This window comes from Eurytemora carolleeae, unplaced genomic scaffold, assembly GCF_000591075.1.
Source record: "Eurytemora carolleeae unplaced genomic scaffold, Eaff_2.0 scaffold900, whole genome shotgun sequence".
In the NCBI taxonomy this organism is placed as follows: Eukaryota; Metazoa; Arthropoda; class Copepoda; order Calanoida; family Temoridae; genus Eurytemora; species Eurytemora carolleeae.
In genome coordinates, this window is record NW_019396786.1 from 75,128 (window position 1) to 98,154 (window position 23,027).

The window sequence follows — 23,027 nt, forward strand, 5'->3', positions numbered from 1 at the left end:
TCTTTTCTTTTATTAAATCTTTTATAATCTCCTTTGCTTTACCCGGGGGGGGGGGAGATCTCTTTACCCCCCCCCTCATTCTCTTATTTCTCTCTGTATTTATATTTTACCCTTTTCTCTCAATAATCTAAGTTATTAATGAAAGTTTTCTATTTAAAAACTTGTTTACATACTTAAATATACAATTAATTTTAGTCTAACAATCAACAATGGATTATAAGGGGATGGGGGTAGTTATACAAAAATGTTTGCTTTTATAAAATAAACATTTTAAATTTTATCTTTTACTTATTGTCTGAAGTTTTCTAAGTTTGTTATAATTACGTTAACATTTAAACAGTTTCACAAATTTTTTAAGTTTAGATATTGATTTAAAAATGTTAAACTTGGTCTTTCTTCTCAACTAGATCATACCATTTTTAAAACAAAATGATACAATTTAGATTTACAATATTACAGGAGGGAATCAGAACTGAAATCATAACATTGTCAAGATGAAAACTATTCAAAATAATGACAGCGCGACACGGAATATTTTAAACTTTTAAAAATAATGTTATTCCTACTTTATATAGATAAAGCATAAACATTTTTAAGGTTAAATTTTTTTAAGTTTTTACACAAGATTTTATCGAAAGTACTGTTTGTAAAACTAAAAATAAAGTATTAACAAAGGAAATGATTATTTGCAACAAACTCTGACTTTCTAATTCCTATAACTTAGCAACCCATTCTCCTACTAGACTTTTGTTATCTTAAACTATTAATTCTGTTAGATCAAATAGTCTAAGTTTGAAATATCAAAGGTTTTCACCATCAGGTTGCGAAGCTATAGGGGTTAGAAAATGTGAGTTTGTTGCAAAAACTCAATGCCTTAAGAAAGGAACTGAGTCTTAGCCACAAACCCAAATTTTAAAATCCTAATATCTTTTCAACTTGCCAGCTGTGTAAACTTTTGATATTTCAAACTTAGATTATTTGATCTAACAAAATTTATAGTTTGAAATATCAAAGGTCTACAACATTGGGCTGTAAAGAAATAGGGATTAGAAAATCAAAGTTTATGGCAAAGACTCAAATCCTTTAAAAGAAAAGAGAAATTTATATAAGAAAAATATTAAAAAAAGAATTTAATTAAAAACAAGAGTATTAGATAAATAGATGCAGCATCTATAAAAATGTAAAGAAACAACCTTTTTTTGACACATTAAAAAGATGAAACGAAAATTAAAAAGATGAAACTATGAAAAGAACAGCAGGTAGGAAACATAGAAATGAATGCATTGATGATCGCAGAACACCAGACACTTTGTTATCCTGAAACAACAACAAAATTAACCTGGACCTTTACACTGATCTGACCTTGACCTTATAATTATCTGACCTTAGCCTTTATTCCTTTTTGACCTAGACCTTTATACTGATCTGACCTAGATACCTTTATCATGTTGTGGTCTAGACCTTTATTTTGTTCTGACCTAGACATGAATTCTTTACTGACCTTCAGCTATTCATAAATATTTACCTGAAGTGCATTAGCAGATTTGCTCTCAGCTAGGATAGTTACAACCACAGAGTCAGGTTTCATATTACTTGGTTTACAAGTATAGTTTCCGGATTGTGATACAGATACAGAACTAATAGTTAGAGTAGATCCATTGCTGTCCTGAACATAGATACAGATACAGATATAAATACAGATATAAATACAGATACAGATACAGATACAGATACAGATACAGAACTAATAGTTAGAGTAGATCCATTGCTGTCCTGAATACAGATACAGATACAGATATAAATACAGATACAGATACAGATACAGATACAGATACAGATACAGATACAGATACAGATACAGATACAGATACAGATACAGATACAGATACAGATACAGATACAGATACAGATACAGATACAGATACAGATACAGATACAGATACAGATACAGATGCAGATACAAATACAGATACAGATACAGATAAAGATACAGATACATACAGATACAATAGACTCATTCCTTCCTTCTCTCAGTTCCTTTAATGGAAAATAAACTCTTGAATGTATTGATCAGTTAGCTCAGAATTTAGCAAACACCGGATGTCCTCTTTTAATCTAAAATTATTAAAGTAAAAACTGTTTAATTAGTTTTCTGTTTATCTAGTCCAAATTTAGGCTGTTCATTGAAAATTTCAATTACAATATCAATTTTCTCAACTGCAGCTGCATGCGTATTATCAATTAAAACAAATTTGAGAAACAATGTCTCTGTAAAATTAAAACTGTCCAGTAGTTATGACTTAGAAAAAATAATAAAAAATCATCAAAAATAATTGATAGTCTCTATTATTTGGTCTCAAGTCCCTGCGCTAGACACTTTAAATTTCAATTTGAATGGTCAAAACGAACCCCTTTGCCTTTTTTGTAGTTTGTTATTTATGGGCCTTAACAACTGAAACACACAAATCTGCTAATTATGGTAAATTGTATTTTTTTTAAGGATGAAAGGTAAATGTCAGCGTAAGAAAGAATATTGTGAAGCGCCGCAAATTTCTTGTACTTTACACTTTTCTTTTAAAATTCTAGCTAGAAACAAAAAGCTTTGCATAAAGTCGATCATATATTGTTATTACTTTGTCTCTTTTTGCCTCATCATCTGGTATTGATCCCTACATTATTTCAAGCAGATTGTAATATATATATTTTCAATAATATGCTGTTATAAACTCTACCACTGGTAGATATATAATATATATATTTTCAGTAATATGCTGTTAGATACTCTACCACTGGTAGATATATAATATATATATTTTCAATAATATGCTGTTATAAACTCTACCACTGGTACATACATAATTGTAACAAATTCAAGAAAACACGAAGACGATTACTACTGTGTAGCGAAGTTGACCGCGCAAGATTCACAATACATAATACTATATCCGCTCCAAATGTGTCTCCTCATGTGGAGAACAGCGTCAGTTAGCTTTAGAACGTTGAGATGTGAACACCTCCGATCAGGAACTACTAACTCCTTTATGATGATGGCGCAGATACTCAGTAAGCAGCAGACGTGCTTACCCAAAGGGTTCCCAGTTTATCATGTAAACCAGAGACAACATGAAGCTCCACCTCATGATAAAACCGCGATCACTGCCTACTAGGTTGGATAAGCCCTGCTGTTTCAGTTCCTGTTGATCTGCTCCACCAACATGAAGCTCCAACTGTTCCATTCCTTTCAACACTAATAATCAATGTTATTTCATTTTCAACCGTTTAGATACTCCCAATTAAGGGTCAATATTTTTAAACTTTGCTTTTATTTCTTATTTCATGCTATTATTCAATAAAGTTACCAAATATCCCTTTTGTTCTTTTATTTGTGTCAACAATAATATATATATTTTCAATAATATGCTGTTATAAACTCTACCACTGGTACATCCATAATATATATATTTTCAATAATATGCTGTTAGAAACTCTACCACTGGTAGATATATAATATATATTTTCAATTATGTGCTGTTATAAACTATACCACTAGTAGATATATAATATATATATTTTCAATAATATGCTGTTAGAAACTCTACCACTGGTAGATATATAACATATATTTTCAATTATGTGCTGTTATAAACTCTACCACTGGTAGATATATAATATATATATTTTCAATAATATGCTGTTAGAAACTCTACCACTGGTAGATATATAATATATATTTTCAATAATGTGCTGTTAGAAACTCTACCACTGATAGATATATATAATATATATATTTTCAATAATATGCTGTTATAAACTCTACCACTGGTACATACATAATATATATATTTTCAATAATATGCTGTTAGAAACTCTACCACTGGTAGATATATTATAAATATATTTTCAATAATATGCTGTTAGAAACTCTCCCACTCGCAAATGCAATATATGCATAAAATAAATAATATATTTTTACCTCTACAACTGAAATCCCTCGATCAGTATCGTAGTTGATCATTCTATTATTGTGGTACCTAAACAAACAAATTATATTTGAAATATGCTTCTTCTTAAACAAAGAAAGTGATTTTTTGGCTCAAACTCAAATTTTCAAATTTTTTACAATTCTCTTAAAAGGAATTGAGTCTTTGTCACAAACTCTGATCTTATAATCCCTATATTGTTGAATACCAACGTTGTAAACCTTAGACATTTCAAACTATGACTTTTGTTAGATAAAATAATATAAGTTTTAAATATCAAAGGTTTACGACATTGGGTTCTAAAGATATAGGGATTAGAAAATCAGAGTTTGTGGCAAAGACTCAATTCCTTTGGAGTTCAATTTTACATGACTGCAGTTTATGTTTTGTTTATTGGTTAGATCAGCCGTCATAATAATAACTCAGAATTGGTTAGGTTTAACAAGATTGATAATTCACTGAAAAGTGCATATTTTGTGAATTAAGGATTTTTCATGAAATGTTTTGTTGATACTTTTATATTAGATATATATCACAATTAACTAGACGAAAGGAGAAGGTAAAATTCATTCGACATTACTGATGCCATTTTGTGACCTTGTAGCTCATTTTTTTATCAAATTTATTTGGTTACATAATATAGATTTATGAAATTTATTTGGTTACATAATATAAATTTATCAAATTTATTTAGTTACATAATATAAATTTATCAAATTTATTTGGTTACATAATATAAATTTATCAAATTTATTTGGTTACATAATATAAAGGAATTGAATCTTTGCAACAAACTCTGATTTTCTAATCACTATATCTTTGGAACCGAATGTTGCAGGCCTTAGATATTTCAAACTATGAATTCTGTTAGATCAAATAATCTGAGTTTGAAATATCAAAGGTTTACAACATCAAGTTCTGGAGATATTGAGGTTTAAAGATTTGATTTTGTTCCAAAGACTCAATTCCTTTATCAAATTTATTTGGTTACATAATATAGATTTATAAAATTTATTTGGTTACATAATATAAATTTATCAAATTTATTTAGTTACATAATATAAATTTATCAAATTTATTTGGTTACATAATATAAAGGAATTGAATCTTTGCAATAAACTCTGATTTTCTAATCACTATATCTTTGTTGCAGGCCTTAGATATTTCAAACTATGAATTCTGTTAGATCAAATAATCTGAGTTTGAAATATCAAAGGTTTACAACATCGAGTTCTGGAGATATTGAGGTTTAAAGATTTGATTTTGTTCCAAAGGCTCAATTCCTTTATCAAATTTATTTGGTTACATAATATAAATTTATCAAATTTATTTGGTTACATAATATAAATTTATCAAATTTATTTGGTCTTTGATTCTGTCATCATTCGCCATCGGAAAAATTTATACTGTAAAGCTTATCATCAGAGATTTTTAAAATTTTTGCTTTTTCAATTTTCTTTTTCTTCAGGTTTCTTGTTTCCATGTTTGAGTCCTCTCTGAATAGTTCTTGTGACATCGAGTTGTGGAGCAGGTAGGAGGTTTGGAGGAGGAAGGGTATGTGGGATTTTAGTAGAAGATCCCTGCTTTCCTCAGTGTTAAAGTCTTTCCGAATAAGCAGAATTTTAAGGAAACCCATAACTGCACCACTTATGCAAAATGGGGAGTGGAAAGTCTTAAAGCCCTATCAGGTGGAATCGTCCTCACAGCCAGCCGAGTAAAAAACTGGTATCGTGCATGGCTTGTATACCTATCAGGGGGTTATAGTTTTGTGTTCCTTCTTTCAGCTGAGATGTTGATATGAACAAAGCTAAAGATGGATTTCTTGTTTACTATCTAAACAATATGTTTCGCTTCTCCCCCTTAGGATACGTCATGGGCAACTAAATGCAGCGCTCATCCTAACTGTGCAGCCGGGAGCTGCGCCAGAAGCTGCTCCGAGAGCGGTAAGCAACCGCGACTATATATTATTAATGTGGGCGGAGGAGGGGGAAGCATAATTTAATGTTATTCTATATATTGATATTAATATTTTACCTATCATAGCTTACATCTATATGTATCCATCTGTATTTGATCAAATATATTAAAGACACGTTTTAAGTAAAAAAGTATAAGAATACAATAAGTTCAAAGATTGTTGAATCATAGATTAAAATGCGATATAATTCAAATATTTAAATAACAGTACACAACTACAAGAAAAGCCCTTCTATGTCCACTGTCCAGGGCACGTCAAAAAGGATTTAAGTTTGAGGTAAGCAATCTTTTTCTAAAAACTTACCAGAAAATGAAGTCAGGTTTAGCTGTAGCTTTCTGTAAAGCACAGACTAGCTGAAGGTTTGATTCACTTTTAAACACCTTCTCTTTTGTTCCAATAATTTCAGCATATGCCTCTGTAAATAATTGGGAAATAAGTCTATGCCACAAACTCAAATTTTCTACTCACTCTACCTTTGCAACCTAATGATGTAAACCTTAGATATTTTTAAGTATTTAATCTCACAGAATTCATAGTTTGAAATTTTTAAGGTCACCGTCATTGGGTTGCAAATATAAAGAGATTAAAAAATCAGAGTTTAAATTAATCAGAGTTTAAATTAATTAAAGTTTAAATATTAACTATTAAGTAACTTGAAAATCTTTAAAAAAAACTGCTTAAATATTTTGTTGATGTTGTTGAGTATAGATATCAATTATTGAAATTCATGGACAAATTATTATGTAGAATAAACAAATATTTTTTAACCTTTTATAATGACCACATTTACACATTATCTAAAACGCATTTTATGAAAAAAGATAAAATTGTTATTTTTCCGCCATATTTTAAGTTTAAATTAGCTCGGAAACTCCGTGAAATTAGGATAAGCTAAATGTATCATGACTTAAAAAGTATACCTAGCTTGACAATGTACTGACCTCTAGAACACCTAGCTTGACAATATATTGACCTCTAGAACACCTAGCTTGACAATATATTGACCTATAGAACATCTAGCTTGACAATATACTAACCTCAAGAAAACCTAGCTTGACAATATACTAACCTCTAGAAAACCTAGCTTGACAATATACTGACCTAGTACATCTAGCTTGACAATATAATGACCTAGTACACCTAGCTTGACAATATAATGACCTCGTACATCTAGCTTGACAATATACTGACCTAGTACACCTAGCTTGACAATATACTGACCTAGTACACCTAGCATGACAATATACTGACCTAGTACACCTAGCTTGACAATATAATGACCTAGAACACCTAGCTTGACAATATACTGACCTAGTACACCTAGCCTGACAATATGATGACCTAGTACACCTAGCTTGACAATATACTGACCTAGTACACCTAGCTTGACAATATACTGACCTAGTTAACCTAACCTGTGACAATATGATGACCTAGTACACCTAGCTTGACAATATACTGACCTAGTACACCAAGCTTGAAAATATACTGACCTAGTACACCTAGCTTGTCAATATACTGACCTAGTACACCTAGCATGAAAATATACTGACCTAGTACACCTAGCTTGACAGTATACTGACCAAGTACGCCTAGCTTGACAAATTACTGACCTAGTACATCTAGCTTGACAATATACTGGCCTAGTACACATAGCTTGACAAATTACTGACCAAGTACACGTAGCTTGACAAATTACTGACCTAGTACACCTAGCTTGACAATATACTGACCAATTACACCTAGCTTGACAAATTACTTACCTAGTACACCTAGCTTGATAATATACTGGCCTAGTACACCTAGCTTGACAATGTAATGATCTAGTACACCTAGATTGACAATATACTGACCTAGTACACATAGCTTGACAAAATAATGACCTAGTACACCTAGCTTGACAAAATACTGACCTAGTACACCTAGCTTGACAATATACTGACCTAGTTAACCTAACCTGGAAATATACTGACCTAGTACACCTAACTTGACAAAATACTGACCTAGTACACCTATAGTTTGACAATAAACTGACCTAGTACACCTAACTTGACAAAATACTGACCTAGTACACCTAGCTTTACAATGTAATGACATAGTACACCCATTACAACAATATACTGACTTAGTAAACCTAGCTTGACAAAATACTGACCTAGTATACCTAGCTTGACAATATATTGACTTAGTGAATCTAGCTTGACAATATACTGACCTAGTACACCTATAGTTTGACAATATACTGACCTAGTACACCTAGCTTTACAATATAATGACCTAGTACACCCATTACGACAATATACTGACTTAGTACACCTAGCTTGACAAAATATTGACCTAGTATACCTAGCTTGACAATATACTGACCAAGTACACCTAGCTTGACAATATACTGACCTAGTACACCTAGCTTTACAATATAATGACCTAGTACACCCATTACGACAATATACTGACTTAGTACACCTAGCTTGACAAAATACTGACCTAGTATACCTAGCTTGACAATATACTGACTTAGTGAATCTAGCTTGACAATATACTGACTTTATACTGACCTAGTACAATTAGCTTGACCATGATGGATTGGGGTGGATGAGTGGTTGCTTGACATTCATATGTTCCACTGTCTTCTATCTCCACAGGTTTAATAAGGAGATTCCATTGCTAAAAAAAAATCTTTAAAAACCTTTAATATAAAGGAAGTTATATAACTCCGAATTTATGTATTATAGACAGTAATGATAACATTATTTGCAGTGTAAGATTTTCTCTTTTCTTGATATTCAATCATTTATTCTTATTTATATTTATATCTGTCTGTTAGTTGGTCTCTCAAACATATCACGGTGATGGGGAGTGGGAGTGGGGGGATGTGTTCTGGCATTCATTGGTGTATTTTTGTGGTTTTAGTTTTCAGAACTATGTCTTTATAGAATGCCATCGCGATATTAACATTTTAAAAGAGTTGAGCAAATATATTGAAATCTGAATAATGTTCCCAAACTATGTTGATTATAATCTACTTACGTCATGTCGAATAGGTTTTTCAATTGAGAATCTTAAGTTATCAATGTAGGAGGAGTCTCCAACTGTAAGAAGAGTATAGGGTTGTCCTTCCTGAGCCAGTAAACCCCAGGTTATCTAAATTAATTTCTCTTTTTAAGTTTTTTTCAAGAAATCATGGAACAGGTTTTTGTAGACGACTTCACAAATGTGTAAACTTTTTTCTTTAATAGCAAACTGTAGATTTAATAGCAATCAGTAGTTTTCCGATAGATATAAGAGCTCACAATGGTATACATTCTTGAACAAGTAAATCTATATGCAGGTCTAAAGTGCAAAATATATTCCATGAATAATGATCTTGAAGAATACTATTAGCATGGAAAGATTGTTTATATTCTGGGTCTAGCCTTTTCTTTCCATTCAATCTTTTCTACTTTCTTAGAACAATTCCCCAGCAAATATTATTGGATTTCCAGGCACCGACTATCTTCAAATATCATTAAACAAAAGTGATAAAGAAATGGAATCGCAGTTTTTTATTTTTTAATGGCAAAAGAAAACACGACATCAGAAAAAAAATCACAATTTTGAAAAACTTGACAAAACTTAAATAATCTACAATTCTAATTTGAAAAAATAGAAAAATTGTAAAAAAAACATGTCAAAACTTGTTTTCAAAAATGTAAAAAATGATTACCACTCCGTGCTGCACATCCTTAAATATCTGACAGGATAGACTTGTAGTACTCCCTGCATGGGCATACATTACACTGTTGTTTCGGGACCTAAACAAAATTAAATTCAATCAAAATGCTTTTTTTACATTTGGAATGAAAGGTAATATTACACAAATGTGTTGGGACATTTCAGAAAAGGCCGCTTTACAGATTTACAATTTAAAAGAATGTGTGTGAAAACCCCCCTTTAAGGAAATGTGTGTGAAAACCCCCCTTTAAGGAAATGTGTGTGAAAACCCCCCTTTAAGGAAATGTGTGTGAAAACCCCCCTTTAAGGAAATGAAAATATTATTCTCCTCAATCTCTGATTTTCTAATAATTATATAGAGAAATGGGTCATTGACACAAACTGGGACATTTAGATTTTATATTTTTTCAGCACAATGTCGTATGAAGTATATGAATTCTGTTAGCTCAAATAATCTAAGTAGCAAAGGTTTACTCCATCACGGTGCAAAGGTATAGGGATTAGAAAATTTGAAAAACTCAATTTCTTTTTAGAATTTTTTTAGATCCCTTATAGATATCTAAAAATATCTATCAAAGTTTAAAATATCCAAGATTTAGACCATAAGAGGCTGAATTTACAGAATTTAAATCCCGTCGCAGATCCACCAAAAAACAGTTCCAATTGAGCGCCGGCTCAACTCTCGAAACACAATTTCAAGTGGAACCAACCATCTTTAAAACGCGTCTCATATTTGAGTCGGGGCTCAAATTCTTTAAATTCGGCCTCAGGTTGCAAATTTTATTCAACAGCTCTTTTTGTCCATCCATGAAATGTAGACTTATTAAAACTAAAAGTTAATCCTTTAAAAATGTACGTTTTTAATCTGTCACATTGAAAACAATTCTCAAAGATTATAACATGGACTATACGGCTTCATGCTTAATGAAATTAAAACAATATCGTACAGTGAAACCCTTAATAACGAATACATCGAAAGAATTCATCAAATGTCGTATTCTTCACTTTCTGATAATGGAATGTTGCAGATATTTAGTTTTTTAATTAAATGATTATATGGAGCTCTTTAAAACCGTTCCCGCATATTCATGGCTATTTATTTATTTTCGCAAATACTGAAATTTACGTAATATAGTATAAAACTCATTGAAAAAATGTCAAGACGACAATTGATAAATTCTTCCGATGTATTCGTTATTAAGGGTTTCACTGTATAGTAAAATGAAATGTTAGTGAAAGGCGCAACTATTGCCAAGGGGTGGGGGGGGCGGGCGGACGGAAGTTCTCATTTGATCGGGCGTCAAAAGTTTTTGAAAGGGGCCGGGACCAGGTAGGGTTAATTTGTGGGAGGGAGGTGAGGCATTATAAATTTATATGCAGTAAATATTTTAGCAAAAAATGATCAAGGATTTTTTTAACTACATGAAACTATAACAAACAATATTTTTAAATTTTTAAATTTTTCTACTGGCAATTATCAATAAATGGTGGTTTTTAATTAAAACATAATTCTTTTACTTATTTGTTTAATAAATGAAGTGTAGAAAGCTAGCAGAGGAGTGTTCTCGAAACTTAGCATTTCTATGATTAAATTCCAATTACTCATCTTGCTCTACTGTCATTAGTTCTTTCTTTTTATATTGTACAATTGAACAGTATTGTATATGTAGAAAAATATTGTACCATTGAACAGTATTGTTTATGTAGAAAAATATTGTACAATTGAACAGTATTGTATATGTAGTAAAATATTGTACAATTGAACAGTATTGTATATGTAGAAAAATATTGTACAATTGAACAGTATTGTTTATGTAGAAAAATATTGTACAATTGAACAGTATTGTATATGTAGTAAAATATTGTACAGTTGAACAGTATTGTTTATGTAGACAAATATTGTACAATTGAACAGTATTGTGTATGTAGTTAAAGATTGTACAATTGAACATCAGTATTGTATATGTAGAAAAATATTTTCAAAGTAAAGGATCTGCTTATTCGACTGCAACTCAAATTTTCTAACCCCTATATCTATGCAACCTGATAGTGTAAACCTTATTTTGTACAAAATATGACTCTTTAAAATATCTTTAATCAACGCCATCTTGTTATAAGAATAGAAGTTTCAGAAAATTTAAGTTTAAAACGATTAGACAGTTTCTTTAAATATCATTGCTATAAAGAATATCGAGACAATGGTCGAAATTTGTAAAATGACAGTGATAAATGACAATTTATGAACAGGCTGGGGGGGGGGTGTTTTTGGCGGCCCGCCCCCCCTGTAGTTTTTTGGCGTAGCACTCTCATTTTTGACACTATCACCGTAAAACTTTGTGACTTTTAATGAATTGTAATTTAAAGGATTTTTTGATAAAAAAAAATCCTTTTTTAATTTATAGGGTAGGGTACAGGGCGGAAAAAAAGTCCGGTTTGTGAAAAAAAATCTAAAATAGCCCGTAACTTTTTTGTGACTAAAGCTACAGATCTAAAAACTATATTTTTGAAAATTAATGTAGAAACATGTGTCACACTTTGATATTTGTTTAAAACAAAAAAGAATATGTTTTTTCATTTTTTTGACCCTTTTTTAGGCTGGCCAATGAAATATTGGGCTATGGATAAGCATTTCACACCTATACCTATTCTCTAAGGCCTTGCCTTTTTCTAGGGGGGGGGGCGCCAAACGCCCCCCCCCCCTCAAGCTTTACATTGAATCAGGCCCCCCAGCCTTTTTAGGGTAAACAGATAAAGGTTTAAATAATTCAGTTGTAAATCGTTAATAGAATTCTTGGATTGACGCTTTGATCCAAAGTTTAAAATATTTACTGAGATGGAATTTAAAGAATTTGAGCCGCGGTTTAAATCCGCCAAAACCCGATTTAAATTAAGCGCCGGTTTAAATCTTGAAACATTTGATACACTTTTAAGTGGAACCAAGCATATTTAAACCGTGGCTTAAATTTAAACCGCCGTTCAAATTCTTTAAATTCGGCCACTGGAAAGGAATTGAGTCTTTGGAACAAAATCAAATATTTAAACCTCAATATCTTTAGACCTCAATGTTGTAAACCTTTGATATTTCAAACTCAGATTATTTGATCTAACAGAATTGATAGTTTGAAATATCTAAGGTCTACAAAATTTGGTTCCTAAGATATAGTGATTAGAAAATCAGAGTTTGTGGCTAAGACTCAATTCATTTATATCTTTCGTAAATAGCATTCTTTTGCAATTTCCTTTCATTTGTTCAATGAAATCCTTCTATTATTTCTTTTTATATCTTCTTCATTACAGAAGACGGGTTTTAGTTTTGTGAAAAAGTGATGAAAATGCAACAATTTATATAATTTAATATTTTTGATACATTACTCCCCTTAATTACAAAAACGATGATTTAACCGACTAGTTATATTATTAAAATATAGAAAGAAAAGAAAAAGATAAGAATAGATTTTAAAAACATGAATGAAAAAAATGCATTTTCAAAATGTCAACTTGCTTTTATATTCAAAACCATGAATTCATCTAAATTCAAACAAAAGAATTTCGAATAAACCGAATCAAATAATTAGAAGCGTTTTTTTCTCATAATATGTATTCAGAATTATCAAATTAGTTTCTTGCGTTCAATGCTCAAAATCTCAAAAAATGGGAAATTTTTTTTTTTTTTTTTAACAGATATCAAAGTGTGACTTATGTTTCTACATCCATTTTTCAAGGGCTTCTCAAAATTATAATTTTTATATCTGTAGCTTTAGTCACAAAAAAAGTTATGGGCTATTTTATTTTTTTTTCACAATCTGGACTTCCTACTGCCCTGTACCCTACCCAAGCATTAAAAAAATGTTTTTACAAAAAATCCTTGAAATTACTATTTATTAAAAGTCACAAAGTTTCACGGTGATAGTGTCAAAAATGAAAGTGCAAGGGTAAAAACTATAGTACCCCCCCCCCCGCCTGTTTAGGGTTAAAGAAAAACTATAGTGCCCCCCAGCCTGTTTAGGGTTAAAGAAAAACTATAGTCCCCCCCCCAACCTGTTCAGGGTTAAAGAAAAAAGATTGATCCTCTTGTTTTAACCACCTGGAAATTAAAATAATTAGGTTTGCACAAGATGTAGATCAATCCTTGATACCTAATTTTAAAAACCAAAACATCTGACTGGAGGTTATATACTGTAAAATATATATTATTTATTTCTGAATGTTATTAATGTAAAGCTTGTATTTTCTGTTTATATTTACAACAAATTTTATTATCGCAGTAAATAATAAATATGGTTGTTTAAAGTTTTATACCGTTAATCAGCAATTTTCAAAAATCCGACGGATAAAGTTAAATCATTGTTGATGCATCTAACATTAGTAGTTGACTAACAAATCCACATATAAAGTACGAAATCATTTAAAATTAAAAGTCTCATGACCTTATTGATTTAAATTTTAGGCGCCGTATATCAAAATTATTACAAAAATTTTGACCTTAGCTAACATGAGTGGTTTGCATTTTAGATAACTTTGGTCTTGAGTGGTTGCAAAATAACTTTAAGTAACGTTGAGTATTTTATAAAGATCAAGAAAAATGTCTACCAACTTATCTATATCGGTTTATTTAGAATAACATTATGTGCTAACTCAATTTTAGCTATTTTTTCCTATAAAAGTGAACCCGCTAAAATAAAAAAGGTAAGAACATTCCCGTTGTTCTCCCAAGTTTCCAATTCAAAATTTGAGACAAATCGGTCGGAAGGTTCATGAGTTATGATCGGGACCCTATACTAAGCTTACTGCAGTAATCTGTAGTACTCAGACCAAAGAAATTGTGGGTTTTAGTGGAGAATATCGGACATACAACAAACAAACAAACAAACAAACAAACAAACAAACAAACAAACAAACACCAAAACAAACAAACAAACAGAGAAAAATACTTTATACATAGATTATGTAGAGGACAGATATTATATAAAGTTTAAAACTTATTATTTACTTATTTTGTTTTTTCTAAGTTTTGAAAGATAGAATAAAGAAAGAAGTATATTCATTTAGTCGAACAAATACAAAGCTGGTTGACGAACTTTAAACTTTACTCCGCGGAGACCTAAATAGCCAGACACTTGAAATTAGATTTGAAAATAAAGGAAAAATAGGTTTCTAGGTGACTTTACTACAATTTCTTACTAACAGAACAATTGTTTTAAATGTCTCAAGTTAAGATTTTATGTCAAAGTGTTTTTTTCTTCATTATGATGGAAATGTCCTATAACCAAAATAGTAAAGAGAAATCTTGTCGCATAAAGGAACTGATTTTTTGTCACAAACTCTGATTTTCGAATCTCTATATCTGTGCAACCCGATGTTGTAGACCCTTGATATTTCAAACATGAATTCTGTTAGATCAAAGTGTCTAAGTTTGAAATATAAAATGTTTACACCATCAGGTTACAAAGATATAACCATTAGAAAGTTTGACTTTGTGGTAAAAACTCAGTTCCTTAGATCTCCGTCTTCAGCATAGTGGAGGAATTATGTACTAGTGGAAGTATGTAGTGGACGAATTATGTACTAGTGGAAGTATGTAGTGGAAGAAGTATGTAGTGGAAGAAGTATGTACTAGAGGAAGTATGTAGTAGAAGAAGTATGTAGTGGAAGAATTATGTACTAGTGGAAGTATGTAGTGGAAGAAGTATGTAGTGGAAGAATTATGTACTAGAGGAAGTATGTAGTAGAAGAAGTATGTAGTGGAAGAATTATGTACTAGAGGAAGTTTGTATTGGAAGAAGTATGTAGTGGAAGAAATATGTACTAGTGGAAGTATGTAGTGGAAGAAGTATGTAGTGGAAGAATTATGTACTAGAGGAAGTATGTAGTGGAAGAATTATGTACTAGAGGAAGTATGTACTTGTGGAAGTATGTAGTGGAAGAAGTATGTAGTGGAAGAATTATGTACTAGTGGAAGTATGTAGTGGAAGAAGTATGTACTAGAGGAAGTATGTACTAGAGGAAGTATGTACTAGTGGAAGTATGTAGTGGAAGAATTATGTACTAGAGGATGTATGTACTAGTGGAAGTATGTAGTGGAAGAAGTATGTACTAGAGGAAGAATGTACTAGAGGAAGTATGTACTAGAGGAAGTATGTACTAGTGGAAGTATGTAGTGGAAGAAGTATGTAGTGGAAGAAGTATGTAGTGGAAGAATTATGTACTAGAGGAAGTATGTACTAGTGGAAGTATGTAGTGGAAGAATTATGTACTAGAGGAAGTATGTAGTGGAAGAATTATGTACTAGAGGAAGTATGTGCTAGTGGAAGTATGTAGTGGAAGAAGTATGTAGTGGAAGAAGTATGTAGTGGAAGAAGTATGTACTAGTGGATATATGCAGTGGAAGAAGTATGTAGTGGAAGAAGTATGTAGTGGAAGAATTATGTACTAGAGGAAGTATGTAGTGGAAGAAGTATGTAGTGGAAGAATTATGCACTAGTGGAAGTATGTAGTGGAAGAAGTATGTAGTGGAAGAATTATGTAGTAGAGGAAGTATGAAATTTTCCGAAGTTGGGTTTTTTTATACAAATTACTAATTCATTAATCCTTCAATAACAGTTGTGTCCCATTGGAACAAAAGATGAAAAAAATACAAAAAACTGGATAATGGACTAAGTGGGAACTCTGAGCCAAGAAGGTTTTGAAGAAAATTCTTTGTTATCTTCCAGAAATTATGTTTGTTTAAGCTGGAACTCTATGAAAGGTTTCTTGAGAGACATAAAATTTAATTCCATTCTACTTTATTCAGAATAATAGTTATATAAAGTTCTACAGAGTCTAAAACTAAAGAACGAAAAGTTTTGACTTAAATTTTAAGTTCATGGTTAAATGCCACTTCTGACTTAATTTAAACTTGAACTTTAACCGTGAGGTTAAATATTTAACCCTGTGGTTAAATATTTAACTCGCCGAAATCGACGAGTTAAAATTCAAACAGAGGTTTAAATTATCTTGAAATCCTGCATTTTCCCTATTTGTCTATTATTCAATCATCATTCAGCTGCAGCTGAGAAAGCGGCATTCAACTTTACGATACATTTAAAAGTGAAAACCTTGTTAAAGAAATTTCACGTTTTAGATTAATTAATTTTTGGATGTAAACCCAAAAAACGGTTGTATGTTTTGTTTTAGGTTACGTAAGAACAGCTGATTAGCGATGGTTATGTAATATTCTCCGAAAATCCTTTTCTCTGATTGGTTCAGATTTTCCCGGGAAATTCAAATTTAAAATTGAGAAAGTTTAATATTTAAGTAGCTACTCATTATTTTACATAACTTTTAACCTCGAACTTAAAACTCGCGCATTCTTTAGTTTTAGACTCAGGAGTAGTTTCTGTTACTGGAAATTGTATTTTATAATCATTTCAGTTTTATAAACTTGGGAGAACTTGAGATTTGTTTTTGATAGGTTAGGCTTGGAGGCTGACTCAAACAAAATGGATTAAAAGAAATTAGTTTAAGTGGATTTGTTTTTAATCTGACTTTAATAAACACAAACTTTTAAAATATTTTTGGATATATTTATACATTATCAGCATAAAATTGTGCACATATTTAACTTAAGTAAAGGTTTGTCCTGAAGATCAAGCAACATTACATGTATGTGTAAGGATGATAGACGCAAAAATCGACGAGAATATTGCTAATCTGTTCTTAACACTTAAGCTTAATGCAAGGGCATGTACTAGGGATAAACAAAAGTTTTCCCAGTCATAAAAATTGATGAAACTTTTCATAGCTTTCTGGATATATGTGATTTAGATACGCACATATTCATTAACTGCCTTTGGTTCATATTGTAATATGTATGTGCCAATTTCTAAGAATAAATGTATGAATTAATGAATGAATATTAAATGAATAAAAAACTAGAATTTTTACCTGAAAACCGGTCCATCCTTATCCACAACCTCGTCCACTAGTTCCTTACTATTGGTAGTCCCGGAGCTAGTCAGGAGCTCCGTCCTAACCGGTTCAAGATGCTCCTCATCATGGTTCCTGTGGTGTCGTATCCTTGTTTCCCAACAGTCTAAACACAAATAGAATATTAATGTTTATTTTGAATATTCATGAATTTCGATCTATAGAGTAGCATGTCAGATTTACAACGGTACCCTTTAATTCTTTGTTTGAGCAAGTATATCCTAGATATTCTATTAGGTTACGAGAGCTAGAATACATGTTATAGTGATAACAAGTAGAGAACAGGAGGATAACAAGTAGAGAACAGGAGGATAACAAGTAGAGAACAGGAGGATAACAAGTAGAGAACAGGAGGATAACAAGTAGAGTACAGGAGGATAACAAGTAGAGAACAGGAGGATAAAAAGTAGAGAACAGGAGGATTACAAGTACAGAACAGGAGGAAAACAAGTAGAGAACAGGAGGATTACAAGTAGAGAACAGGAGGATAACAAGTAGAGAACAGGAGGATAACAAGTAGTACACTCCATCCCAGTGCATACTCGCACTTTCCATGGAATAAATTTCCAACTACACAAATATAAATTTTCACGTAGTCCATGATCAGTTGGGTACCTTCGTAATCGGACATGCAACTCTTACAATACAGTGTAGATTGAAATACACAGTAAACTAATCGTTTCCTTTTTCTTGGACAGTGTCGTTCATTCATATAGCATTATATACATCTGAGGATATTTAACAAAAGCTTTAATAATTTTTTAATTTTTGAGATTATTACTTTGTTTTTGTGATATACATTCTATATTTCTGTTTTTTTTTTTTTTAACTGTTCCCCTTTTTAGCATTTCTTGTTTTTCTCTGTCAAATCACTTCCCGTATTTCTGGAAAATATTGCTAAATATCTGAAAACTATTTTTATTGTTTCAATTCTTGGATTCTGATTGCTTTTACTTTTTACACTCTCGATACGTTTTATGACGTTTTTCAATATGTGAATAACAAACGAACTGAGTTTTGTTGCCACAAACTCTAGTTTTCTTACGTATTAGCCTTAAATCCAATAATAAGTTTTTTGTCTCAAACTCTAATATTTTATCCTTAAACATCTTTGCAACCCGATGTCGTAGCCTTATTCTATTTCAGACTATCAAATCTGTTGGATCTAATAGTCTAAGAATTAAATATCAAAGGTTTACACTATCCGCCGTTGAAAAAATATTGGGATTTAAAAATGTGAGTTTTTGCCAGAACTGAGTTCCTTTAAAGGGAATTTAGACGCTATTTTAGGTGGAACTCCATTTTAATAGTGGCAGGTTCGACTCACAATGCATGTTGCAAATATGTCATCTGGAGAATATGTAAGACTGTTTTTAACTCTAATATTATAAAGGAATTGAGTCTTTGGAACAAAATCAAATGTTTAAACCCCAATATCTCTTGAACCCGATCTTGTAAACCTTTGATATTTCAAACTCAGATTATTTGATTTAAAAGAACTCATAGTTTGAAATATCTAAGGTCTACAACATTTGGTTCCAAAGATAAAGTGATTAGAAAATCAGAGTTTGTGGCAAAGACTCAATTCCTTTCAATGTGTTATCAATAATTTTAGAAAAACGAGGATATAGATTCCTCAATTAAGAGGTACCGTGGTAAATCAAGCTCATAACTCTTTAAATGAAGAGTAACTTCAAGTCCTTTCTTTTTTAAACATTTCCATGAAATGCTGTGAATGCTTTTACTCTTTAGTAACAAAACATTTTATAATTTTATGATAATTTGGGAAAATTTTCAGGAAAGTTTTAAACTTAAAATTGGAAATCTATTTAAACTTGAAATTATTGTAAAAATACTAATATTTACTGAAGTCATATCAATTTGGAATAAAAATCCATTTTTCTAAAAATAATCTAGATTCTTTTTTGTTCTTGTATAAATTGTGTTTCATGTCCTCCTTTTTTTCCGAGATAATGGAATTTAAGATTTGGAAAAATTCTGTTCAAACGAAATCTTAAAATACAATCTATGTTTCCTTTTTCTTTTTACATTACGGTATTTTTGGAATAAAAGGATATGTATATATATATCTATATATATATATATATATATATATATATATTACAAGATCATCTCAGCATAATTATCCGTCATGAAATAACTAGATCACTCAACCTTCAGACTAGCAGGCAAATAATGAATATCATTTTTATGTTTTATAAAATGAATTGTTGAATTTTCTGATAATAATAATGATCTTATTCTTTTCATAAAACTAGCCTGGGGAACCCTACGTTGCCCTGGAAACTCAATTACTCCCGCCGTTTACCCGCACAATGTCTAAAATTTGGACAGACTCAACTTAAGATCTGAAACCAAGATAAGAATATCTCCGTGGTTCTTCCAAGTTCTCCAATCAAAATTTGCGGCAAGTCGGTCATTGTGTTCTTGATCTATGATCGGAAAAACAAACAAACAACCGGAGATTACTACTTTATATATATATATACTAGCTTGGGAACCCAAAGTTGCACAGTGGGTCATGGTTCCCGTGGCTCTCCCAAGTTCCCTCGTCTAAATTTGAGGCAAATTGGTCCAAGGGTTCCTGAGTTATGAGCTGACAAACAAACAGACTGACAAATAGAGATTACAACTTTATAAATATAGATATATAATTCAATACACGAGTTGTTAACAAGAACATCAGCCTGCACATCTGTGGGCCAAAACTTTTGAAGAGGATGGTGCTTAGATTCAGCGACTATATCCACTGCAAAAACTTTTAAATTAAAATTGAATGCATTAAATTTTACCAATTCCTCATTTTAGACTTGAGCTATAAACAAACGCGTTGCAATTTTGAAATGTACATTTCTAGGGCTACAAAAATGTAATTTAGAGATGGTGATGTAAAATTGAATCCAAATTGTGACAAATTAACCCTAAACAGGCTGTCCCGTTTTGCGCCCCTCCCCCCTCTAGTTTTTTTCCCTAGCACTACAAATTTGACACCATTTAATTTGTTGACTTTTAATAAACAGAAATTTAAAGTTTTTTTTGTAAAATTTTTCATGCATGGGGTAGGGTACAGGGCAGTTAAAAGTCCGGTCTGTGTATAAAAACTAAAATAGCCCATAACTTTTTTACGCCTAAAGCTACAGATCTAAAAACTATATTTTTGAAAAGCCCTTGAAATATTGATGTAGAAACATGTGTCACACGTTGATATTTGTTTTAAACAAACAAAAATATTTTTAACAATTCAACCCTAAACTTATTCTCTAAGGCTCATGCGGGGGGGGGGGGGCGGGGCGACATTAGTATCAGACCCCCCCTGCCTTTATAGGTTTAAAGCCGAGGTTGTCCAAAAAAGGATAAAAAAAATAAAAAATAAAATCGCAAAATGTTGGGCTCTCTGGCGAGGGTTGCTACATTAAACTGCAAATCAACCAGACGAGAAATGTCAAATGTGTTCGACTGGGAAGACCTTGTGACGTCACAGCTCCTCTAGTTTGGATTTTTTGCAAAAGTAGGTATTTTGTTAGATATTAGGAATTCCAAGCATGTTTGTTTTTCTCAAATGCTTTTCAATTTCGTTTAGTTATGATTGAAAACATAAAAGACTTTCTAATCTTAGGTACAATTTACCTAAGTTTCAGGGGGTTATTCTTCTTTTAACAACATAATGAATTGAGTCTATAAGATCAAAATATAAATAATAAAGATCGGCTCGGAGGTGCCGACTGAATATTTTCAAAATCCAACAAAATAATGTTGCATCTTTTTTTGCCACAAGTTCAAGTATTGCAAAGATGAGCTGCATAAAAAAAACAATAAAAAAATGAACACAAACCGTTTTTCAATTCGTATATCTTTGTAACCTTTGATATTTCAAACATTGATCGATTTAATACTGCGCCCCCAAGTACAAAATGTCAACGGTTTACACTATAGTCTATATGTTGCAAAATTAGAAAAGTACAGATTTGGCAAGTTTTTAGTTTCTTTGCAAAAAGTCCAGGAAAAATGAGTAAATGTTTTAAACTTTTTCTGTGTAAAAAAATGCATTAATAAATCTTAATCAGAAACAAAGTTTTGTGAAGTTCCAAATTGTTTCTTTAAAACCAATTAACAAAAAAACTGCAATGGTTTTTGTTACAGCTAAATGCACCCTCAAAATAAGTTGAAGTAATTTAAAACCAATGATTATTTGTCAGGAAGTTAGTAAAGATATAAATGAGAAACAAATTATCGACAAAAAACAATTTTTAAATGCAAGATGAAATAGCATTATTTGCCTTTAAAAGCATTTAATCCTAAGTAATTCTATTCTATTGCTGATGAGAAAGGATATTAAGGATATTTGTTTAAAAACTGTAAGGTTGCATTTTTGAAATCAAGTTTTAAGAACTAATTTGATTTTTGAAACTTTTAAAAGTTTGATAAAAAATGTATTTTCAGCTTGTGAGTTTGCTGTTTGTTTTTGCTAGATTATTCAGCATTGTTTGATTTAATGTAGTGCCATCATGTATATTTATCTTTAGGTCTACAGTTTCAGAGACGGGTCTATTCTTCTAAACAGTGTTCTATTCTTTTCTCTGGTTAGCACCTATCCAAACCAGACAATTTTCTCACACAAACCTTTACAAAACATAAATACACTTTATTCTGTAAAAAACGCTTTTTAAAGGGACCGTAAGCTTAATTTCAAGTGGTCCTCCGTTCAAAGATGGCAATTACCAATTCACAACGGTTCCCTTGAAAATTCATACTAATTAATTGATCAGGCAAAGCTTTTAAAGATACCGTGGTTAATCGGGTATTGCCATCTTTGCATTAAAGGTCACTTGAAATTACGCTTACAGTCCCTTTAAATTATTGTGTATTTGTTTTGACTTGTTGAAAACTGGATTTATGACAGGAAAGATTTATTTGTTCACATATTTTCTAAGTTTTGACATTAACCAATTTTCTAATCTCCTAAATATTCTTTGAAAATTCTTGAAACCAAATTGAGGTATATTTGTTAAAAGAAGTATGAACTTGAGTTCAATGATCTATGGCCCCTTTAATGTTTTTTGTGCAATGTTGCAAAAGTTCAAGGTTTTGCCATTTACTCCATGACAAAAATTCTGCAATATTTATTAGATTGAACAGCTGTGCCGTAACAATGCAACCCCCCCCCCCATGGATTTAAAAGAACCAGTGGCAAAACCCACATTTTCTCAAGGCTACAAATCATGAAGTTAAAAACATTCGAAGCTAAAAACTTGGACATTACCGACCATTCATTCCACTCTTCGAAGTTCTTGAGAAAAATGTCGCTAAATGACCAATTTTGTTACGGGTTCACTCGACCAACTTTACCTACGAAACGTCCTGAGCGTAGG

At 31.4% G+C, this 23,027-nt stretch overlaps 1 protein-coding gene across 2 annotated transcripts in view; it reads right to left on the bottom strand.

The window, feature by feature from the left end:
• Nucleotides 1-1,176: 1,176 nt before the first annotated feature.
• Nucleotides 1,177-23,027, bottom strand: part of LOC111708690 (vascular endothelial growth factor receptor 1) — a 29,639-nt gene continuing 7,788 nt past the window's right edge. For both annotated transcript variants that reach the window (XM_023482137.1, XM_023482136.1), the window contains 8 exons: nucleotides 17,596-17,743; nucleotides 9,665-9,752; nucleotides 8,989-9,102; nucleotides 8,517-8,625; nucleotides 6,262-6,373; nucleotides 3,974-4,031; nucleotides 1,526-1,666; nucleotides 1,177-1,317 (listed from right to left, as the gene is read on the bottom strand). In XM_023482137.1, the coding sequence (XP_023337905.1) occupies nucleotides 1,228-1,317; nucleotides 1,526-1,666; nucleotides 3,974-4,031; nucleotides 6,262-6,373; nucleotides 8,517-8,625; nucleotides 8,989-9,102; nucleotides 9,665-9,752; nucleotides 17,596-17,743 (860 nt within the window). In that variant the 3' untranslated portion in view covers nucleotides 1,177-1,227. The remainder of the gene's footprint in view (nucleotides 1,318-1,525; nucleotides 1,667-3,973; nucleotides 4,032-6,261; nucleotides 6,374-8,516; nucleotides 8,626-8,988; nucleotides 9,103-9,664; nucleotides 9,753-17,595; nucleotides 17,744-23,027) is intronic.